Source organism: Solanum verrucosum, unplaced genomic scaffold (assembly GCF_900185275.1).
Source record: "Solanum verrucosum unplaced genomic scaffold, falcon-dt-bn FXZP01000278.1, whole genome shotgun sequence".
Taxonomy (NCBI): Eukaryota; Viridiplantae; Streptophyta; class Magnoliopsida; order Solanales; family Solanaceae; genus Solanum; species Solanum verrucosum.
This window is the reverse complement of record NW_026020332.1, coordinates 5,555,881-5,569,735: the sequence shown is the minus strand read 5'-3', so window position 1 is coordinate 5,569,735 and position 13,855 is coordinate 5,555,881. Positions and strand designations below refer to the sequence as shown.

General features: G+C 31.0%; 2 protein-coding genes across 2 annotated transcripts; both read left to right on the top strand.

Annotated features, from left to right (window-relative positions):
- The first annotated feature begins 864 nt into the window (after window positions 1-864).
- On the top strand, window positions 865-3,141 carry LOC125836698 (uncharacterized). Its single transcript, XM_049515911.1, has 4 exons — window positions 865-1,089; window positions 1,267-1,350; window positions 2,012-2,027; window positions 2,868-3,141. The coding sequence occupies exons 1-4, from the start codon at window positions 1,051-1,053 to the stop codon at window positions 3,002-3,004; spliced, it is 276 nt and encodes a 91-aa protein (XP_049371868.1). The 5' UTR covers window positions 865-1,050; the 3' UTR covers window positions 3,005-3,141.
- A 6,532-nt stretch (window positions 3,142-9,673) lies between these two features.
- LOC125836715 (DEAD-box ATP-dependent RNA helicase 28) lies at window positions 9,674-10,021 on the top strand. Its single transcript, XM_049515932.1, has one exon. The coding sequence runs from the start codon at window positions 9,674-9,676 to the stop codon at window positions 10,019-10,021; it is 348 nt and encodes a 115-aa protein (XP_049371889.1).
- The last annotated feature ends 3,834 nt before the right edge of the window (window positions 10,022-13,855 follow it).

The following is a 13,855-nucleotide window of genomic DNA, read 5'->3' as shown; positions in this document are numbered from 1 at the left end:
ATGGTAAGGCTGATAGTCTCGGTTTCACAGCGAAAGAAACTCAATTTTTGAAGTCACTATTCAATTTTATAATTGATGCCATGAAAAAAGCAATCGAAAATTGGCCAACTTGCTGTAAACTGTATTGTAAAGCGGCCTCCATATGATTGGGGGATTAACCACATTTGTCCTTGCAGTCATATGATTTTCTAAGCTGGACTTGCAAAAGGGTATTTTCAAATTTACAGTCTGTTGGAAGTTTGAATGATGTTCAAATTCAAACCTTTGGTATTTTAAATTCAGACAGGAACATAGGCAGAGTATATATTTATTATAAGTGGGGTTTGAGAAACTGTTAGGTATACACAAACTTTACTCTTTTTTCCTTTTTAGGATAAAGAGATTGTTTTTGATAGTTCTCTGTTAAAAAAATTGGTTTTCAGTAGTAGGTTCAATATAAAGTTTGTTAAAATGATTATATTTTTGCAAATAAATAATCTTTTAAAAATTATACCATGTGTATTATTTAGCACAACAATCTCAAGTTTTCTAACCAAACAACTCCTTAAATACTCCACAATTCAATATTTTAATGCTTTTAAAGTTCTGGAGATACCAATAATTAAATAAATATTTGCAAATATAAAAATTTAGCATTTAAATTAACCAGAGTGCCTCTCTTTTTCTATCAAAATCACAGAAGAGAAGACATTCTTTCAACAAAGAAGTATTCATTTTCTTTGACCGAAGTTTTTTTTTTTTTTTTTTATTGTTATAATTTATTTTATAAAATATTTAAAGTTTTTATGTTTGAATTTATTTTAATTTAAAATTTGAATCTCCAAAATTTAACAGTAAATTGAAACAGAGAGAGTCACGTCTTTCGAGGCAAACAGAGCTAGTTGGAGCACAATATTGAAAACCATGGGCGTTTGCGTACAATGAACTTAAAACAAATTGCAGCTGAGAAGAACATTCCACACGAAATATAAATACTAGTAGCAATCACAGAGAAGAACATCGCCAGCTGAGCTCTGTAGTCTTCATTTTCCGATTGTGCTCCTTCTTCCCATGGCTTCCTCCACCGTTAACCGATGGCTGAGGCCCGAGGTCTGTTTATCTCTCTTTAACTTATCTTTTTTTGTCGTCCTGAAATTCGCTATTTTTACTGTTTGGTTCATAGATCTAGCAAAGAGGCAACGGCTGTATGTGTAATAGTATACTGCATTTTACTAGTTCGGCGATTAGATCTGGAGTACTGATATTGCAATTTTTATGGTGTTATAGGTGTATCCACTATTTGCAGCCGTAGGAGTAGCTGTTGGGATTTGTGGGTTTCAATTGGTTCGCAATGTCTGTATCAATCCTGAAGTCAGGTAAACCCTTCCTCCGTTTTTGCCGTTGGGTTTTAGGTTAAATTATACTATGAATTGCCAGATTCTTCAAATTATTGTCTAAAAGTGTTTAGTTTGTACATTTTATGATATATTTGGACTTGCTAACTTCTTAATGAAAAGTCAATGCATGAAGGTTATATATAGTTTGATGTGTCTCTGCCAGCAAATTGCATTTCCTTATTTCATACTTGTGTAATTACTCAATTTGGTTGAATTCACTCAAAGTGAATTTTTTTGGTACACAATTTCAATCAACGGAGACTGAATGTGCAATTTATTATATTACACCCTGTGTTGCTCGGCCTCTTGAAAAATACGGATAGGTGAGTGTCTGATCCATCCAAAGTAGTGCATTTTTTGGAGGATCTGACACAGTGTAACAACATTTTGAAGAGTCCAAGCAACATAGATTACACCATTTCAGATGTATATATTATGCATGTGTCAGAAGTTGGTAAAGATTTTCAATTATGAAAGGGAGAACGAAAATGCAAGAAGAAAAAACGGAAAAGAATGCAAAAGTCTGGCAAAAATTTTGAACAGGGAGAATTCTTCAGGGCAGGGTGGTATACTGGTAGTAGAGAATGTGGGGCTGGGGTGTGGATATTGGCGGATCCAGGATTTCCATTAAGGAGGTTCGAGATAAAAAGAGTAGTGCCTAAGATTTGAACTTGGAACCTCAAGGTGAGTTTTGAACCCCTCAACCACTAAGCCAACCTTTAATCTTACCTTTAGGAGGTTCAAAATCAATATATAGACATAAAAGTTCCTTAAAATACCTTAAATATACAACATATTTTTTTCTGAGGGGGTGCAATCTCAAGGTCCGCCCCTGGGTGTGGCCTGTGGTGCTGTATTAGGAGCAATTTTACAGGTAGATGGTTTATCCCTGCCTGCCCCTTTGCCATCCATTGGTGGGAGGAATTTTTTGGGACACTATGGTTTTTTCTGCTTAATAATCTATCAAAAAAACTGAACAGTTATATTCATGACTTAGAAGGATAGGGATTTGAGATCCCTTAAGTTACTTCTACAGCTTAGTTTGCTCTTTTGTATTGAATGCTATTCCTTTATTTTCGCTTATTACCTCATCCATCACAGAATCTTAAAGTTCATAAGAGATATAAACAATTTGTACACTGTCTTAATGAGCTTCTTAGGCTTGTAATGGAGAGAATCTTTCTTTGGTGGAGACCTTAATGCGTGAATGAGGACTGTTAATGGACTTTTCCTTTTAGTTCTGATTGTATGTTAAGTTTGGTAGTTCATTACTGTATTAGATATTCTCTCTTTAAACTAAGCTGTAACAAGAGAAGGAGATTGTTAGTTAGACCTTCAACTTCTCTGATCTGCATCTTCTTGCTACTTGTAATGCTCTTTTGTTCTTTGGATCCTATTGCAATTGTAGTGGAGTTGTAGAAAGTAGAAAATTGCTATATATTCTATAGTTCACGGATGTTTTTTTGTTCTGCAAAACATAGGGTGACCAAGGAAACAGGGCAGCAGGAGTGTTGGAGAACTTTTCAGAAGGGGAGAAATATGCAGAACACACTCTGAGGAAGTTCGTTCGTAACAGGTCTCCAGAGATCATGCCATCTATCAATGGCTTCTTCAGCGACCCCAAGTGATAGCCAAATTTAAGCCTAAGTTTATTGTTTGTTTATGATCAACTAATTTCAATTGTATTACTATTTGATCATCTAATTCCAATTGTGTCACTTCTTATGGCTTACTCCTTTATTTTTAATGCATGGTCCTTTCGACTCACTCCCTCCATTCCATATTAATTTAATTTTTGAGACATTTTTAATTATTCAATTTTCATGACTACTTTTAGAGTGTTCTTCCAATTTTACCTTTCATTAGTTAGTATTGGAATTAATGATTAATTAATATTTAGTTATTTTAATTATAAATTTGACAATAATTAATAAGGGTAAAAATGGAAAATTATGTTCAATTTATGTCTTAATCTACTTTTCTTAAATGGTGTGAAACACTTCAAAAATTAAATTAATATGGAATGGAGGGTGTAATATGATATCCGCAACCTTGTGTAACATTTGTGATTCATTGAGCAGACGACAATGTGAAAAATTGATCTTAGGAAATCATGAGAAGACAGATCTTCAAGGAGCAAGATGTGGTCATGATCACATGATCGATTAGCCAATTGTAATTTTTTATTGAGCAATGCACTAGCAGTGTACAAGAATAGTCATACAACTAAGAAGGGGGGGGGGGGGGGGGTTCACTTACATCAATTACCACGAAAAGGATGGATCAAGATACATAATAATGAGTCTTGAAGCATAAAATATAACCCTCGAGTCAGGAAAAAAAGGTTTGTATGGTGGGAACTGAGAAGTAAACAGAAAACTCCAAAAAATGTCACTCTAAGAAAAATATTCTGTTTTTTTAAAAAATAAACATTTTGTGCTTAAATTTAACCATTCTTGATAAAATTATTTTTTATTGTTAAGCCAGATAGAGTAGGTTAGAAGTTCCAATCGTGTTGATTTTTTTTTTTTTCGCGCTTGATTGGGAAAATCAACATTATTAGTCTAATCCTACAAAGAATCAGGTAAGAGTGATGATGTAGAAGAAATTTGATTTGACATTCCTATGGGAATTTTTAACATTAAAAATATTGTCTCTTGAACTTTACCAAACGAGAGCCTTTCTTCGACCAAATAAGATACTATACTACATATTTATCACGGAAGGTATTTTATAGATTTTCCTCTTCATTTGCTTTTAACTTTTCTCTTTCTGTCCTCAATTTCCATTTTTGCAACTTCTTCTTCCAAATGGTAAGTTTCCCCCAAAAAACATGCTTTTCTTTGTTTTTTTTTTTAAAAAATTCAAAAAGAAAAGTTAAAGTAGTCAAATTTTTTTGAACAGTACATTTATAAAAAAACAGTTTTCAAAATAAACTAATTTTGAAAGCATAGTGAAATAGACTATCAGTTTGAGTTTAAAATTTAAATAAATTATGTCACCTTTTGTTTGAACTTATATATTTGTATGTTTAAATTAATTATCTTCTGAAAGACTTTTAAATCTATCTCTAGTTTTTGTAAAATATTTCAGTAATTTAATCTTTGGCGTTACTAAATTACATGTGACGGTTCCTTTACAATCACGATAAGCACGAACAAATTTATTTAATATATTAATTAAAACAAGACGCACTTATCAATTTCACATAACAAGTTGCTTATTTAGATATTTTTGTGCAGCCCGTAGTTCTTGACTGTACGTGGTCCATTTCTTTGTGCAAGATGCAAGTAGACAATCTTTACTAAATATTTATCCAGAATTTTAGATAAAAAAATTACTTTCTCCGACTTTACTTGTCCACTATTGACTTTGCACACTTGTTAAGAAACTATAAATAAAATGATAATTTTATCATATCATCATTTTAATATAATAAATACAATGTCTTAAAAAAAGTACTAATAGAGAAATAACTATAATTAATAATAAGGATAAATGAGGAACTAAGTGTAAAATTATCTATTGATTTTATAAAATTGATAAGTATTATTCGACGAAGAGAGTAAAATCTTTTATGGTTAAAATACATAAGCATAACCCATCTTGATATATATATATATATATAAAATACATAAGCATAACCCATCTTGATATATATATATATATATATATATATTACCTTTGGTTTTCTTTTAGCACCATTAATTAACAAACAAAATAGGATACTTGATCTAATGTCACGTTGCAACTTGCAATTATTTAAAGTGGGTATAGAACATGGTTGCTATTTCAATTCCTTGAAGCAGGCAACGAAGACTACGTCAACTAAGCGCAATTAAACAAATGCAGTACAGTCATACATGAATAAATAGGAGACCATACTTCTATGTCCAATTATCATATTCACTTCTATTTTCACTGCAATAACAATTTGATCATACAATACAGATTAGCAATATGTCAAGAATCCTGCACAAAATCGAGGAGAAGCTTCACATACACCACAAACATGGAGATGATGATATTCCTGCAGCACAAAACAAGCCACAAGAAATTACCCCTGTGATTAATGAGGAAAGCAATGTAGATAAGAAGGACGTCGACGTTGATGATCATAAAAAAAGGCATTTGGTGAAAAAAGTTGGGAAAATTGCGAAAAAATTGTTACAGGGTCATAACAAAACCTCCAGAGAGGAAGGCGGTTACGAAGGAGAGGAGGAAGAAGAGGCCGTGGAGGAAGGAGAAGAAGTAGAAATGGAAGAAGGTGGTTTTGAATTTGAACTCGATTTCGACTTTTGAATTTTTATTACTCGTATTATGATTTAGGTATCAACCCAATTGTTGTGTGCCTTTTATATTTGCGTTCTTGTTTATTGATATAAGAATATTTCCTCTATACCCCAAAACAAATTAAACTGGCCCAGATGCTCCAACTGCACGGCTAACTTCATTCTGCTTATTTGTGGAGAGAAGTTTAAATCTAAAATTTCTAATTAACCGAAGGAATCTGTCACATCATAATTCTGAATAATTTTAATTTTCTAGTAGTATTGTTACGACAGCAAATACACTTTGGGAGTCCGGAGCCTAAAGGGCAAAAAAAAAATTGTCAAAAATTCCAAAAGGGCACATCACTTTTTATTCTAGCCAAAAGGGCAAAATCGCTGCGCCAGCAGCGATTTTCCTCTGACAAAAAGACGAAATAGCAGCGATTCGTCTAATTTTTTTTAATTAAAAATCGCTGTCACAGCAGCGATTTTGTAAAAAAAATAAAATAAAATATTTTAAATTAAAAATCTCTGCCACAGCAGCGATTTTGTAAAAAAAAAAATAAAAAATTATTTTTTATTAAAAATCGCTACCACAGCAGCGATTTTGTAAAAAAAAAAAAAAAATTTTAAATTAAAAATCGCATTTTGTAATTATTTTTAATTAAAGATCGCTGCTTTTTCTTTAAAAAAACTAAAACGGCACATCAAAAAAAAAAATTAACCAAAAGGGCTTCTGACAAAACAAAAATAAAAATCGCTGCATATTTTCTAAAAAAAAAATAACTTTTTTTTTAAAATTTAATATCTTTTATTATTATTTATGATATATAATTCAATTTTCCTCATGCTTCAACAATTTTATTGAGTATACTGTCGTCTTGTTTATCATTTTTATATTACTAATAAGTAATAATAGGCATGAAAATAATAGTACTCGGCATGAAAAACGCTGCCCCTGCAGCGATGTGTAAGGAAAAAAAAATTCTGACTTAAAATCGTTGCCACAACAATTTTTTTTTTTTTTTTTTACAATGGCAGCGATTTTTAATAATAATAATAAAAACAAAATTTAACAAAATCGCTGTGGCAGCGATTTTTAATAATTTTTTTTTTTTAGACGAAATTGCTGCTATTTAGTCATTTTGTCAGAGGAAAATCGCTGCCCAACGCAGCGATTTTGCCCTTTTGGTTAGAATAAAAAGTGATGTGCCCTTTTGGAATTTTTGACAATTTTTTTTGCCCTTTAGGCTCCGGACTCTAAACTTTGGACCCCAAACCGTGGGACAACATCAGAATTTCAACTATGTATTGCAGACCCTCTAAATTTAATTATCCCAACCTATATTTGTATAATTAAATTATCTATTCAAAAACTTCTTTAAATCTATCTTTAAATAAAGTAGTTATCATAAATGTGACGGTTCCTTCACAATCGTGCTAACTGCAGACAAATTTATGACTGTATTGTTGGTGTAATATATCACAAATCTAATAAATATAGTTGAAAATAAAATGAATAAAAAAATAAATAAATTATCATTCGGACTGAAGCACAAATATCTTGCTTTCTTAAAGAAGATCCAAGTTCACTGCGATATAATATACATCGTACCGATTCAACAATGTATCTCTTAACTTGTCCGGTTATCCCTTCTAGGATATAACAACCCAACAACGTCATACTACTCAAGTAACACCGAATTAGTTGAAAAGTTCAAAGCTCTATAACACAGAACAAATTCTTTCAACATATAAATACTCTCTTTTATATAGTGAATATAATTGAAGACCTAGAATATTTTTCTCTTAGTCACAACTCTCTCTTTCACTACTACATACTATAATATTTTTTCACGCTTAACATAGTTCATCTCCTACCCAACACAAAGGAAGATGCACCATTATTTATACGTAAAGAAGTCTTTCATATAATCAATAAGTAGAATAATGGATGAAATGAAGATTTAGAGGTTACAAAAGTTACTAATTACTAATGACCAAATTTTACCACAACACAAATATAATATCCATCAATAAACATAACACGATATATTATGTGACATGATATATTTTTATTAATATTAAAATGTCACAATAACATTTATTATTATTATTAAAAGAAGACCCACTTATCAATTTCACATAACAAGTTGCTTATTTAAATATCTTTTTGTGCAGCCCGAATCAGTCAAACACGTAGTTCTTGACTCTGGTCTATTTCTTTTCACAGGAAACACAAGTGGACAATCTTTAATTTACTTATGTAGAGTTGTAGACAAAAGACTTATTTTTTAGAGCAACTTTCACATATAGCAAACACAAAATTTATATTTGTATGCTATAACAAAGTTTGCATAATTGCGCTTCATAGCAAACATATATATGTATAATTCGCTATACATAGACAAAAAAATAGTTGTATAATCTGCTTTGGTATACATATACAAAAAGATCAATTGTATAAAGTGAGAGAGGCGAGTGAGCGAGTGAGATCTGGGAGAGGGGAGAGAGGGGAACGAAAATATATGTATATATACAATTTTCATGCATTTTATACATTTGCGTTTTTGTATAAAGTGAGAGAGGCGAGTGAGAGAGCGAGATCTGGGAGAGTGGCGAGCGAGATCTGGGAGAGGGGAGAGAGGGGAACGAAAATATATGTATACATACAATTTTCTCTCGCTTTATACAAACACAAACACATTTTATACAATTTGCGTTTTTTGTATAAAGTGAGAGAGGCGAGTGAGAGAGCGAGATTGGGAGAGTGGCGAGCGAGATCTGGGAGAGGGGATAGAGGGGAACGAAAATATATGTATATATATAATTTTCTCTCGCTTTATACAAACACAAACACACTTTATACACTTCCGTTTGTATAAAAACGAGAGAGGCGAGGGAGAGAACGAGAGTGGCGAGCGAGATTCACCAGGAGAGAGGTGAAATAACAACAATTTGCTATGAGGTACAATTAAATCAAACTATATTTATAGCATTTAATTTGAATTAATAATTTGCTATTATATACAATTTTCCCTATTTTTTATTATTTGAAGTGGTCACAGGACTCTCAAATGTGAATTATTGAAATTTGGTAAACGTAGTTGCTATTACATAATTAAATGTCTTAAAACGTGCTTGTAAAAAATAATTAAATGATGCTTAGGGAGTATTATAATTGACAAGTGGCTAAAACGTAGTCCATTTTAAAAACTAGAAATTGAAACGACAAGGACATTCTGCTAGTTTAAACAAATTATGATTCTCTTCTAATAAAAAGATAACCTAAAAATAACAAAGCTCAAATGTCAAAGGTTAGAAACATTATATTACTATGAAAGAACCAAAATAACCAGAAACATCAATCCTAATTAGCATCTGATAACAACCAATATAAAAAAAAGTCAACACACCAAAAAACCCAACAGAATTCAATATATCTAATATATACAAATAGTGTACTTTTCTGACGAATAAGATTCGGATGAACTATCTGACTCAATTCCTGGTAACAACAACAGTGAAATGCATAAGCATAACCCATTTTTTTTTGTTTCCCATCCGGTGTCTGGAGCCCACATTGGAGCTCCGACTAAATCTGGATTGCACTCTGGAGGGGCCCATTCGGGGATGGCGCTCCCAATAGGATTTTCTCCATATCCAGGGCTCGAACCCGAGACCTCTGGTTAAGGGTGAAACACTCCCACCAGTGCACCACAACCCATGTTGGTATACCTTTGGTTTTCTTTTAAGACCATTAATTAATTAACAATATACAATAATTCATGTAATTTCAACTTGCAATTATTTAAAGGTTATATATAGAACATGGTTTGCTTTTTCCTTTTCCATGACCAGACACGCTAATTGAAGCAGGCAACGAAGACTATGTCAACTAAGCTATTAAGCGAAAGCCGTACGGTCATACATGAATAAATAGGAGACCATACTTCTATCCAATTATCATATTCACTTCTGTTTTCACCACTTTGCATTAACAATTTGATCATATAGATTAGCAATATGTCAAGAATTTTGCACAAAATCGAGGAGAAGCTTCACATACACCACAAGCATGGAGATGATGATATTCCTGCAGCTCAAAACAAGCCACAAGAAATCCCTGTGATTAAGGATGAAAGCAATGTAGATAAGAAAGAGGACGATGTTGATGATCATAAGAAAAGGAATTTGGTGAAAAAAGTTGGGAAAATTGCCAAAAAATTGTTACATGGTCATAACAAAAACTCCAGAGAGGAAGGCTACGAAGGAGAGGAAGAGGAAGAGGAAGAGGCGGAGGAGGGAGAAGAAGTAGAAATGGAAGAAGCAGAAGAAGGTGGTTTTGAATTTGAACTCGATTTCGACTTCTGAATTTTTATTATTAGTATGATTTAAGTATTATCAACCCAATTGTTGTGTGCCTTTACATTTGCATTCCTGTTTATTGATGTAAAAATATATTTGTTCTTAAATACCTCTCGATCAACGGGTGGTTTGAAATTTGTAATACTATATGTTATTATCATCATCTGGTTTTATGTGCATGTAAAAAACATGTAGTCTGTAGCTCCTTCCACTTGAAAAATAGGCACATTATTCTTACGATTCAGAGTTGATATTTTAACATGTATTGTTCAATTAGGCACTTGAAATAGGAATTTCCCCACCGGTTGACTAATTGTGAACAGCTTTGACGAGCTCAATGGACTTAAAAGTAATACTTGTCTTTTAACATGGAGCACTATTAAGAATTGGTGCACTTTTAGTGCTCTCTCAAACGTTCGTCTAATTTTTAACAATGCACCTGAGAAAGTTTCCCCAAAATTCAGTTTTGCTTGTTCCTTCACATTCCTTATTGAATCAGACTTCTGATTTGTCTCTTCCGTTTCTTCTCCAAATCAAATAATATATATATTCAGAATTACATAAAAAAACGTGAACAATTTTTGAAAGCAACTATGTTGTTAAGGTGCATCAGAGAATCAACTCATAGTGTAGTTAAGGTGCAATTTTGGAGCTGTTTCGATGCTTTTTAGCTGCAATTTTGGTCCTTTCCTCATGTTGTTTTTGGTGTGATTCTAGTGCTGTTTTAGAGTGAATCTGGTGCGTCTGGTTTGAACACAGAGTAAAAAACAGGGGACTGATGGTAACAGAGTGGGTTGATCAGAGAGAAATCTTGAGCCACGGGAGCGTTGAAGGTTTTCTAAGCCACTGCGATTGGAATTCAGTGGTGGAGAGCATATGCGCGAAGGTACCTATACTGGCATGGCCAATGATGGCTGATCAACACCTGAATGCGAGGATGGTGGTGGAGGAAATCAAGATTGGACTAAGAGTCGAGACGTGAGATGGGTTTGTGAAGTGGGAAGGTCTGGAAAAGCCGATAAGGGAGTTGATGGAAGGAGAGAAAGGTAAAGAGGCAAGGAAGAAAGTGAAGGAGATTGGAGAGGCAGCCATTAATGCAGTAAAAAAAGGTGGATTATCGTGGCAACTGACAAACGTTGAATGAGCTTATTCATGAGTTAATTGAAAGAAAAAATGTTTGAATTAGTATGATTTTCTTGTGCGAGTAGTAGGATACCTTCCATTTGTGCGTCTTTTTTTTTTCTTTCTATTTTCTGTTACCTGTTACCGTTAACTTGTTACATGAATTAAAGGATAATTTCACAAATCTCCGTCCAAAGTTTTGTCGGTGATTTACCACATTACACTTACTTCTTTTATTTTTATATTTTGTTACTATTTCACTTCATTAAATTTATTTAAATAAATATAAATAAATTATGATTTGACAATATGTCCCTCTTTATATTAATTTTTTTTCCATATTATTGAAAAATGATTTATTTAATAAATACTTTAAAATAAATCAGTTTGAAGAAATATGTATCTTTGTTTGGTAAAAAAAACATGTGTATATATATATATATATATATATATATATATATATATATATATATTATAATATTAATTTATTTGTGTTTATTTATATTTAAAATATTTATTAAATAATAATATGCATTAATATGAAAAATTAATATAAAAAGGATAAATTTTAAAAAGTCATGATTGATTTAAATTTATTTTAAAATAAATTTAAAGAATGATTACAAAAAAAAAAAGAAAAAGGAATGTAAGTGTACTATAAACTACAAGAAATGTGAGTGTTATAGAGAGAAATCTGAAAAAGAGGTCTCTAAAATTATCTGAACGAATTAAGGACCTTTTTTATTTTCTTAAGTATAAAAATGAATATTTCTTAATCTATTGTAAAAAAATAAATAATCAAATTTAAAATAAATTTATAAAAGACTAAAAAATTGAATCTCTCAAATAAAATATCAGTAATATGAAATAAGAGTAAAATGGTAGAGATCTTATTTTTAATTTGTAAAGAGAAAGAATACGTAGAAATTGAAACATTTTGATTTCTAGCTAACTAAAGAATTAAATGGGGCAAAAATGTGAAAATAAATAATTGTCAAAAAGTAAATTGAAAGAAGTGAGGGCAAACAAGTTTTGAGTTTGTTTTTCAAATTTCAAATATAACTATAAGTAGTATTTTAAATTTTCATAGCCAAATAAATTAAGTGATTTTTTTTTTCTAAAAAGAGTGAATAATTCATGATAAAAAAGGGTCTTTATATAAGTTGTCACCCTTATTTTGGATGTTTATAAGTCTCACAATTTGCAATGTTTAAAGGGAATACTTATTTCCATATACTTATTTTTGGAAATTTTTTTATAGTGTCAACAACAACTTGTCAACTACAATATCTTTTTATTTGAAGTTGTTGAACATGTGAATTATTGAAATTTGGTAAACATAGTTGATATTACTTAATTTAAATGTCTTACAACGTGCTTGTTGAAAATAATTAAATGATTCTTAGGGAGGGAATTGCTAATATTGTTGGCAAGTAGCTAAAACGTAATCCACTTTAAAAACTTTTAGAAATTGAACGAAAAGGACATTCTGTTGATTCAAAAAGTTGTTCTTCTCATCTAATGAAAAAACCTAAAATTAACAAAGTTCAAAAGTCAAAGGTAGAAGAAACATTATATTATGAAGAACCCAAATAACCAGAAAACAATCAGAATCATCAATCATAGATACAACGTGCTTGTTGAAAATAATTAAATGATTCTAGGGAGGGAATTGCTAATATTGTTGGCAAGTGGCTAAAACGTAATCCACTTTAAAAACTTTTAGAAATTGAACGAAAAGGACATTCTGTTGATTCAAAAAGTTGTTCTTCTCATCTAATGAAAAAACCTAAAATTAACAAAGTTCAAAAGTCAAAGGCAGAAGAAACATTATATTATGAAGAACCCAAATAACCAGAAAACAATCAGAATCATCAATCATAGATCCTGCTAATCATTAATGATGGAATTCAAATTTTCATTAAGAGAATTCAAAGTATATAGAAGTATAGTATACGAAAAAGTCTAACGAGATTCAACGGTGAAATGCATAAGCATAACCCATCTTGATATACCCTTGGTTTTCTTTTAGCATCATTTTAATTAACAAAATACAATTATTCATCTATTGTCACGTCCCAACTTGCAATATTTAAAGGGTAATTTACCCAATTTCATTATTTTAAGAGTTAATTATTTATATTCACAGTAATTTGCAATATTATATTATTTTTTTATCATATTTATTCAAATACATGTATTCGAGATACAAATTAATTAGTATGTCTAATTAGGGGATATAACTGAAAGCCATTATTAATTAAAGAATGTGTCTAATCAATGAATATAGCTGAAAGACTTTAGAGGATAGGACATATCAATACCTCTAAAAAAAATTCATAATCCTTTTTTTTTTTTTGGCAATTTAGCAAAGTTTAAACTTCTTAACTCAAATTTATGAACTCCTATCCAAATACATGCATATATTTTGTCAGATCCATATACATTTAATCAAATAAACTGATTAAAACTAGATACATATAATCAGGGGAGACTCTAATAAATTGGTGGCCTAAAGCCAAATCCGAATGGAGGCCTTAAATTTGAATATATATTTTTTATGAAGTTTATTATAGTCAATTAAATAATCTTTCTTGAAAGATAGTATTCATAATTTGTCAGACTTCTATTACTTCTTTGCTCTTTTATAAAAAGTTTTTATTTTCTACAAATAATACTCAATATTTTTTAAAAAAATATACTTATGACCTATTACTT

Excerpts from the sequence above, each read along its gene's own strand:
- LOC125836698 (XM_049515911.1), top strand. The coding sequence starts at position 1,051 with ATGGCTTCCTCCACCGTTAACCGATGGCTGAGGCCCGAG. Across the intron at positions 1,090-1,266 it reads ACCGATGGCTGAGGCCCGAG|GTGTATCCACTATTTGCAGC; the intron begins GTCTGTTTATCT and ends ATGGTGTTATAG.
- LOC125836715 (XM_049515932.1), top strand. The coding sequence starts at position 9,674 with ATGTCAAGAATTTTGCACAAAATCGAGGAGAAGCTTCACATACACCAC.